The sequence below is a fragment of the Musa acuminata genome, chromosome BXJ2-8 (assembly GCF_036884655.1).
Source record: "Musa acuminata AAA Group cultivar baxijiao chromosome BXJ2-8, Cavendish_Baxijiao_AAA, whole genome shotgun sequence".
NCBI lineage: Eukaryota > Viridiplantae > Streptophyta > Magnoliopsida > Zingiberales > Musaceae > Musa > Musa acuminata.
Genome location: NC_088345.1, coordinates 14,002,430 through 14,012,462, shown reverse-complemented (window position 1 = coordinate 14,012,462; position 10,033 = coordinate 14,002,430). Strand labels below are relative to the sequence as shown.

The 10,033-nt window shown below is 39.6% G+C and overlaps 1 protein-coding gene across 1 annotated transcript; it reads left to right on the top strand.

The window, feature by feature from the left end:
* The first annotated feature begins 1,015 nt into the window (after positions 1–1,015).
* LOC135619282 (uncharacterized) lies at positions 1,016–9,845 on the top strand. Its single transcript, XM_065121163.1, has 7 exons — positions 1,016–1,971; positions 4,406–4,714; positions 4,824–5,107; positions 6,217–7,248; positions 7,514–7,682; positions 8,700–8,857; positions 9,436–9,845. The coding sequence occupies exons 1-7, from the start codon at positions 1,116–1,118 to the stop codon at positions 9,676–9,678; spliced, it is 3,051 nt and encodes a 1,016-aa protein (XP_064977235.1). The 5' UTR covers positions 1,016–1,115; the 3' UTR covers positions 9,679–9,845.
* The last annotated feature ends 188 nt before the right edge of the window (positions 9,846–10,033 follow it).

The following is a 10,033-nucleotide window of genomic DNA, read 5'->3' as shown; positions in this document are numbered from 1 at the left end:
TCCCTGTTTCTTTATAGTACTGATGCATCATTCTAGGATCATTTTTCTGCATCTCATTTGAAGCGGCTTTTTCGTCATCAATATCGTGATCATGCCGTTCATGAATATTTCAGTACCCTGAGGGGATATACTTTCGACAGATTTTACGCCGAGACCAATGAAAAATAAAAACCAGAAAGGCTCATTTGGATCCACCCAAGTGAGAGATCTGGGACTCGGTGTCCTTGTAAAATCTCCATTGTTAGTTAACCACATAAAATGACCTTTTATGTTTTAGGACGTAAAAGCATATGGTACGCGCGTCGAGTCACAGACACATTATGTAGCGCGGATCATGTGAAAAATGCTGCGCCATTCACTGACGCTGGTTGGCTGATTATTAATAAAAAGGTGACGTTTACTGGGTACGATAATTTCAACTGGAGTCATAGGGCAACGGGATTAGGTGCAGCTGCAAAAGCTATTAGAGGGTCAGAAGTACTTTAGGAAGGATTTGCATAAACGTGAGTGGTAGATTTCTTTTTTAATATTTGGGTGCAGCCCGCGCAGAAGAGGACATCGACGGAGAGATGCAGTCTCAGGGCATTTGCGGCCAGACGTTTGCGCTAGCTTTGGCCACAGAAGAATTGTGGCAGGGGAAGAGAGAGAGAGAGAGAGACTCGTGGCCAAATCGTCGCTCATTTCGGTGCATAAAACCCACCCGTGCAGAAACGGTAATGGCAGATTTTGTGCACTGCCAGTTTTACCAGCGTTGCTGGAACGCGGACCACAATAAGAGCGAAGCCGCTCACCACTGCGGGACGGTGGGAAGCACGTACGCACGCACGTAGCCTCTTCCTCACCACACATAATAATTACAAACTCTCCGATTCGACAAGGACTGGTCTTCCAAGAGAGAGAGAGAGAGAGAGAGAGAGAAAAGGGAAAAAAAAAAAAAAAAGGGGGAAAAATCAAGGTACACTAATGTGATCCCCTGTACCCTCAGGCGGAGAAAAATCAAGGTACATTAATTTGATCTACGACGTACTGCTGTCCGAGTAGGACTGCCTCTCGCTCTCTCCCTCCTCTCATTCTACACGTCGCTTCCTCTCCCGAGCGAAGACACGAAGAGGGAGATGGAGGCCATCACCCACGCTTCCTCCGCCTGCTGCTGTTGCGGAGTCTCCGCAGCGGCAGCTGTTCCCAAGGCGTTTCTCACCGCAAGCATCGTCTTTCAACCGTCTATTCTCTTCAAGCGGACCTTTACTTGTTCGTCCTCTCGTCTCCTTCAGGCCTCCCTTTGTCCCGTTTCCTCCTCTCCGATTCGCTTCCTCATTCGTAATAGCAGCACCACCCCGGGCTCACCTCTTCCTCGCCCTCGGCTACAATCATCTCCACGGCCATCATCGAATCTTTTGCGCAGCAGTGGTGGGAGAAGCGGAAGTAGCAACATCAGGAAAAAGAAAATAAGTCGGCCCCAACGGCAAAAGCCGGTCGTCGTAGTGAAACGGACGAGTGAAGAGTGCGTACCTTCCTTGGAGGAGGCTTCCATCAGCGTCCGGACCCTCTACCAGAACGGGGATCCACTAGGGCGCCGGGAATTGGGCAAGTGCGTTGTTCGCTGGATCAGCCAGGGCATGCGCTCCATGGCCTCCGACTTCGCCTCCGCAGAGGTCCAGGGCGAGTTTTCGGAGTTCAGGCACCGCATGGGGTTGCCCACGATCGGTGGCACGCCGGCCGACGGTGGTGCTGGAGGGGCAGCCATTGGTGGTCTTGCCTTCGTTATCCAGGCCCAACCCTACCTCTATGCCGTACCAATGCCGAAAGGCCTTGAGGCCCTCTGTTTCAAGGCCTGCACCCACTACCCAACCCTTTTTGACCATTTTCAGCGCGAGCTCCGAGATGTATTGCAGGATCTCCAGTGTCAGGCTATCTTCAGCGATTGGCGTGCTACGGAGTCCTGGAAGCTCCTCAAGGACATTGCGAATTCAGGTCTAACATGCTAAACCCCACTTGTACCTTTTTCATATGATATCGGGATGAGACCATAAATAATGCGCAGATAAGATTGTTGGTGCATTCTCAACCCGAGGAAATATAAATTTGTACATCATAACCGACTTATTTGTTTTTTCCATATCACACTACACTAATTTAGAGATCAATGAACCTAATTTAGAGTGGTCCTTGTAACAAGAGAACAATGTGCATACCCAAGTCTAAGGATTAGTATTGTTGAAGTATCTTAATTTATCATATTCATGTCAGCTTTGATCTTTTCGACACAAAATTCTGGAATGGGGAGAAAGAAATAAAGCATTGCCACCACCAGTAAAGAAGAATTAAGCTAATGGAGCTTTGACAAACATAGATTTTGTGAGTCATCTACCTTTTATAAGATTGCCTAGCCTGTAATTTGGTCGTCACAATGAACTTCCTTCTTTAGAAGGTGATGAAGAAATGACTCTTAATTAGTTACTTCTAGGGAGGTGAATTAACATTGTATTAAATTAGCCAGAGATAAGGTCTTTCAAATTTCTCCAAGCATTCTTAGTTCATAAGCTTCAACTGTTGCTACTTGCTGTGATCATCTCTGTTACATGGGTTTTCAGATTCATCTCCATGATTCTGTTTAGATAATTTCCGTTTTGGTAATTATTAAACTTCTTAATTATAATTTTCATACAACATGACCAAAGTTCACATTGTTTTGTCACTCGGAGCTGTCATCTTAAAAATCATAGATTCTTGCCACCTCTCACTCAACATGGCTATCACATATAGTCATTCTTTCCCCTCTCAGTTCCAGATTATTTTATTTACCTCTGTGAATAGGCAGCACACATTCAATTTCTTGTGGCTTAATTCCCTCAGGTCAGGAGAGACTTACTTTTCTGATAGAAAATCTGTATTTTTATGAGTTCTGTACTTCCATATACCTTATTTAAAGTTCTTTCAGACTTCCAACTTTTCGTTATTGCATCATCTTCATATTTATTTGCTAGATACTTAAGTAAAATTCTGCCAAATCTAATAATCATTAATTTATATCTGTGGTTCATCTACTGTATTCTTATAAAATTATTAGCTTTAAGATTCGATCATTGTTTTTGAAAAACAAAATGCCTTGAATATGTGAAACACTGGAAACTTGAAAGCTTATGACTATAGAATTGTATCATGCTTATGTATGCCCAAGCAAGAGCCTGGTTTATTTTCTGAGATGGCTTGGGCCTGAATGTTGAAGCAGATTAGTATGTGATGTAGGAGTACTTTTTCCCTCTTGAACTTATTGATTTTGTTGGAGAATATTAAATGGTAGAGATACTGATATTTCAAGTTATGCTGGCAACCATTTTCTTGCACTGGTTGGTTTGAGCTGAAAAATTGACAATGATAGATGCAGGCTGCTTTTAGGTTCAAACATTGCCAGGTGTTCTCTAACCTTTAGGGTTCATACTCTGAAGCTGACCCCACATAAATATTTGGATGTGCAGATCTGAATGTTGAGTTTCTGTGCAGTTTATAGATATAATCTCATAACTTAATAGATCTTATTTTGGCTTAAATTTTTGTCTTAAGGCATTTTAACTCCTTGTTCAATAATTTTGCAAGCCACTTGAATTAACAGAGTTATCAAGACTTCCATGCAGATTAAGTACAATTCTCAAGGAGAGCAGAACTGCGTTAATTATCTCATTTGATGTATATGACCAGTACATTTCAATTCGAACAAAATCTCACCCTCCTTATTAACTTTGTTAACTCTGGACATATTACTATTTCCTTAGGTTTCTGCATATACTGATTTTAGATGTTAAGTTATAAAGAAAACAATGAGCCGCTTGCAAATTAGTGCTAAATGGAAAAAAAAAAGTTCTCTCTGATTCTTTCCAATTATTGATCAGCTTGTGTGTGTTTGTGCATCTATTGATCTAAACATATACTAATTTTGTCAATTTAATTTTGATGGTGACTCCATACCGCATTGAGGTTCCAAGGATTTTGTCTGTTACACTTGATCTGCATCATGCTTTCTGTGTCCAGAAAACCCAGTGGTTGGCTCAAAACTAAGTGTAGAAATACTCCTCGTGTTACTTCAATCACACCAAATTATCCAGATCAACAAAACTATTTAGAAAGAATTCTCTGGATGAGCTATCCTATCGGGGAGCTTTTCCATTTTAGTGGGTACACCTGTACAAATGGGTTTGAACATCTTTAAACAAAACAACTAGATTCATATTTCTTCAGATTGACTACTACAGCAAAAGAAAGGCAAGATGAGATGCTTTTGCATACTCTGTAATATGTGAATTATGATGCCTTGCTTGTTGAACTCTTGACTTCTTAATATGGCTTTTGTTTCTAGTTTCTTTCCTTGTACTTGTAATTAACCAGGCAACTTACATTATCCTATATGCAGCGCAGCATCGAGCAGCAGTTCGGAAGACGCCCCAGTCCAGGCCTATCCATAGTGGTATGGGGATGGAGTTGGAGAAGGCTAAAGCAATGCAAGCTAAAATTGAAGATTTTGTCAAGCATATGTCTGAACTTCTTCGCATAGAGCGTGATTCAGAATTGGAGTTTACCCAAGAGGAACTGAATGCTGTACCCATGCCAAATGGTAAACAAGATACACCAAAGCCAACTGAGTATCTAGTTAGTCACGGGCAGGCCCAGCAAGAGCAATGTGACACCCTATGCAATTTGAACGCGATTAGTTCTTCTATTGGTAAGCTCAAATTTTATTTGTTTTATCTACACAGGTTAGGCAAACAACCAAGCACTTGACCTTCTTAGCCACATGCAAAGGTTTAACTTTAATAACTTGATGTTAACAGGATTAGGAGGCATGCATTTGGTCCTTTTTAAAGTTGAAGGAAACCATAGGCTGCCACCAACGACTCTCTCTCCAGGGGACACTGTTTGTGTGAGAACATGTAATAGTAGGGGTGAAGGGGCAACTTCTTGCATGCAAGGGTTTGTGAACAATTTAGGTGAAGATGGATGTAGCATCATTGTTGCTCTAGAATCTCGCCATGGTGATCCCACCTTTTCTAAGCTATTCGGGAAGAATGTACGCATTGACCGAATACAAGGATTAGCTGATGCACTAACATACGAGGTACTGAAATGTATTATCTTACACTTTTAGTCACACAACATTTTCACAGTTCTGTATACTTAGAAATATCTTAACCTTGTGTTTACATTTATTAGAAATATTTTCATTCGTGAACAATTAATATCGATTTGATAGAGGATAAATGGGGGTAAAATGAGGAAGAATCGTTTAAGATGGCACAAACATGTGCTCAGGAGACTCACATATGCGCTAGTTAGAAGAGGTGAAATGATTATTCTTAGTAGTATGTGGAGAGGTAGAGGTAAACTTAAAAAGATCTTAATAGAAACTATAAATAAAGATTTAAATACTCTTAACTTAACTAAAGATATGACTCTTTACATATCTCGATCGCAAAAGATCGATCTCAAACAGTTGAGACTTTATGGCTTTTTTGTTATTGTTGTGTTAACATATTTTCTTTAGATGCAATAAGGGATTATACATTGTTCTTGAGATACAATTTGATTACTTTCTGCATAGTTGGACATGTAGATGCTATACAAAGCATTGTTGTGAAAGATACCATAGGTACTATTGGGGTTTCATTCAGTTTGAGTCTATGGCAACTTGATATTTCATGAGGGTCCATGCCATCATGAGAGAATGGCCATTCTTTTGTCATGCCAGCATAAGATTGGCTCAGAGCTCAAATAACAGGCATGAACCCTGTGAAATTCCATGCCATCAACATAAGTTATGCTGATATATCATTGGCAGCTCCGGTACTGCAAAATAATAATAATAAAAAACTTTCTGTATGGTCCTGTAGAAGCAAGTGGCAACAATTCTATCATATTCACTTTTAGAATTATGATGTGTTTTCTTTAGATGTTAATGTCAGGATAAAAGATGCTGTGTTTAATTGTAGTGGAATTTGTATATTTTTTCGAGAATTAGATTGGAAATGCATTGACTATTCTGCAATTCTTTACATATCCAATCAGCTACTTCTCTACATCACATGCAGCAACCATGTAGTTTCTGTTTGTGCTATCATGATCTATATGTTTTTTTTATTTTAATGGAATTACCTATTTATAACTGTGAATCTCAGTTATATAAATGCTTCCTTTATTTCTCTTAGTCACTACTTGTAATTTTGACAGCGCAATTGTGAAGCACTAATGCTGCTACAGAAGAATGGTTTGCAGAAGAAGAATCCCTCGATTCTCATAGTTGCTACTCTTTTTGGAGACAAGGAAGATATCATGTGGCTACAGCAGAATAATATAGTTGAATGGGGTCAAGCAAATCTCGATGGATTAATAGAAAAAGGAAAGTTTGATGAATCTCAGCGAAAAGCTATTGCATTGGGCTTGAACAAAAAACGACCCATTTTAGTTGTCCAAGGGCCTCCTGGTACTGGCAAGACAGGGTTGCTTAAGGAACTCATTACCCTTGCAGTTCAACAAGGTGAACGTGTACTTGTGACAGCTCCTACTAATGCAGCTGTGGACAACATGGTTGAAAAACTCTCTGATGTTGGACTGAACATAGTTCGTGTTGGAAATCCAGCTCGCATTTCTACAACTGTGGCTTCAAAATCTTTAGGGCATATTGTTGATGATAAGCTTGCAGTATTTAAAAAAGAGTTTGAGAGAAAGAAATCGGACTTAAGGAAGGACCTTAGGCTTTGTCTAAATGATGATTCTCTTGCAGCAGGTATACGCCAACTCCTCAAACAACTCGGAAAGACTTTAAAGAAGAAAGAGAAGGATACGATTAAAGAAGTACTCTCAAGTGCTGAAGTTGTACTTGCCACTAATACTGGAGCAGCTGACCCCCTCATCCGAAGATTGGGAGCCTTTGATCTGGTGATTATAGATGAGGCAGGGCAAGCAATTGAACCATCTTGTTGGATCCCAATCTTGCAAGGAAAGCGTTGCATATTGGCAGGCGATCAGTGTCAGCTTACGCCAGTAATTTTATCTAGAAAGGCCATGGAAGGTGGACTTGGTATATCTCTCATGGAAAGTGCATCAAACATGCATGAAGGTATGCTGACGACAAAGTTGACAGTTCAATATCGAATGCATGATGCCATAGCCAGTTGGGCTTCAAAGGAGATGTATGACGGGTTGCTGCAATCTTCCCCATTGGTCTCCTCTCATCTACTTGTTGATTCTCCCTTTGTTAAGGTGTGTCATACAGGATCCATCAAATTGTATGAAAATAATCATATTTTCTTTTGTCATTTCTATTTTCTGATTCCTAAATATTTTGCATGTTTCATATATATCGTGTCATGCATGAAGTACTTTACACTGACTCACTTGAAAGAAGACATCCCAAAATAAAATGTATTTTCTTTTTTGAAAATGATATATTTTCCATTTGGATCTCCTGGTTCTCTGAAATAAGAAAATTCTTGACTGTTTGATGATTGCCTTGTATTCATTCCAGGCCACATGGATAACTCAGTGTCCACTTCTTTTACTTGATACACGAATGCCATACGGAAGTTTATATATTGGATGTGAGGAGCATTTGGATCCTGCTGGCACAGGTTCCTTTTACAATGAAGGGGAGGCAGACATTGTTATCCAGCACATTTTCAATCTTATATATTCTGGTACATTTCTTTTTTGGCACATTATTGTATGAAATTTACTTCAGTTGTGTCTTTTGAATTTCTAATAATGTACCCTCCATCTTTGCCATTGTATCCTATGGTCATACAAAATGGTTCATTCTGTCTTTTCAATTTTTGGCAGGGATTCTTTTATGAAGTGTTGTATAATTATTTGATGAGCTTGTGTTATCAGATTCACGGATGTTGCTATGCTTTTGTATTTGTTATAATTTTACAGATGAGTAAACAAATACTCTTGAATGCTTATATTTATTAATTGGAGAGATACCGCTAGTTAATAAGAACACTTTAAAATTCATGGGTTTACATAAGGATTGCCATTAATCAGCAGAGGGGCATGCATGCTCATACATGGTTTACTGTGCCATGCTGTGCTAATCAGCTCAACTATGTGCCATCCAGTACATGCCACTAGTGTTGTTTGGTACCATGAATGCAACTCCTCAGTATGTTTCTGGAATAGCATGTGTCAACCCACATTGATTCGTGTCAACAAACATAGTAATCCTTGGTTTTGCATCGTTTCTAACCACTCTATGCCTGCATATATTGCCAAATTCAGTTGTCTTATAATTTTTATATGCAGATTAACAGTAGGAGGAGTTTAAGAACTGTTGTTTCTGCTCAAAACATTATAAGTTTGTTTGTAGTTTAGCTCCAGAGATAGAATAGTTAGATCAGAAGATATTGTCGATATATCAGGACAGTATTAGTTCATTTGTCATAAACACCAGAGACTTAAATTACATCGATCTTGTTGACAATTCAATCCCCTAGTCTACCACCTGGTACATGGTAATATGTAATACACCCTTCTATACGATGTCGATGGTCTATGGGTGTTTGAAAAATTAGTGTTTTCTTAATCTAAGATTTGCATGTCTGCTATTTAAGATAGCTAGCTATATGAGGTGTTGTCCTTGAATATTTTTTACGTATAGCTGACACTGCAACCATTTGCCTTGCTCCTCACAATCCAAGGTGCTTATCATGCAGGAGTTTCGCCATCCACAATTGCTGTTCAATCGCCTTATGTTGCTCAGGTCCAGCTCCTGAGGGATAGACTCGATAACTATGCAGAAGCTTCTGGTGTTGAGATTGCAACTATAGACAGTTTCCAAGGACGAGAGGCTGATGCCGTTATTATTTCAATGGTATGCTAGTTTCATGCAACCCTGAGCTTGGTATCTAGTAGTAGTGCATCCTTTTTGTCTGCTCATTGGTTGTAGTTAGTTTCTTTCATAAAAAATCCACATAATGCAACTGGATCTATCAGTTCCTTGCTGGTGTTAGTATTTTACGTTCTTTCACTATTTTGTTTGTTTTTGGTGCTTAGAATGATTTCTTGTTCTGAACCTCACTGTGATTGTGATTGTTACCTACACTACAATCATAATTGAGATCTCTATTTGTCCTTTAACCTCTGGGTTATTTTATGGCTCTTAATTCTGCTAAGAGCAAACTTAGTCATCCCTTGCACCGAGTACCACTAGCACAGATTGCAACCAAGTATAAGCAGATACAAGTATGTATTTGTTGTGGACTCGCATAGTGCCAATTTATGATTCTGGATAGGTGTCCTTTTGATTAACAGTCATCTGAAGTTGGTCGGTGACATTTAATAAAATGTGGCATGTTGGTTCATGCATCAAGGTCCATATTAGGGAATAAATTATGATTTCTTGATAAGTATGTAACTGTTGATAGACATCCGCTTCTCTTGCTTCTGCAGGTCCGATCTAACACATTAGGTGCAGTTGGATTCCTAGGAGACAGCAGGCGAATGAATGTGGCAATAACAAGAGCACGCAAACACGTCGCGGTTGTGTGTGATAGCTCGACCATATGCCATAATACATTCTTGGCTAGGCTCCTACGCCATATTCGACGTTTCGGCAGGGTGAGACATGCTGAACCTGGGTCTTTTGAGGGACCCGGATTGAGCATAGATCCTCTATTGCCTTCCATAAATTGATTAATGCATCATCTTCTATACACCCCTTTTTCTTTGTTTTTTTGCCTTTTCTCCGGTGAAGGTAAAGGAAAGGATTGCCGGGGGAGAAATTATTGAGAATATGTTTATAAATTATTCTGAAGTTTGTTAATTAATTGTTGCAAGTAAAAGAACGTTGCTACCTACAACTTGTGAGCATATTCTTTTCAAAGGTCATTTCCTGTATGTAACTCATTCAACTTAGTGATTTAATAATGTTGACAAGTGTGAAACTTTGGTATCGGCAAAACTAGAACACAGCTCTCAATACTTTTATTTCCAGCAATTTAGTACGACTGCATGTTAATCAGTAAAAGCAGACGAGTCGAGTTCTGGA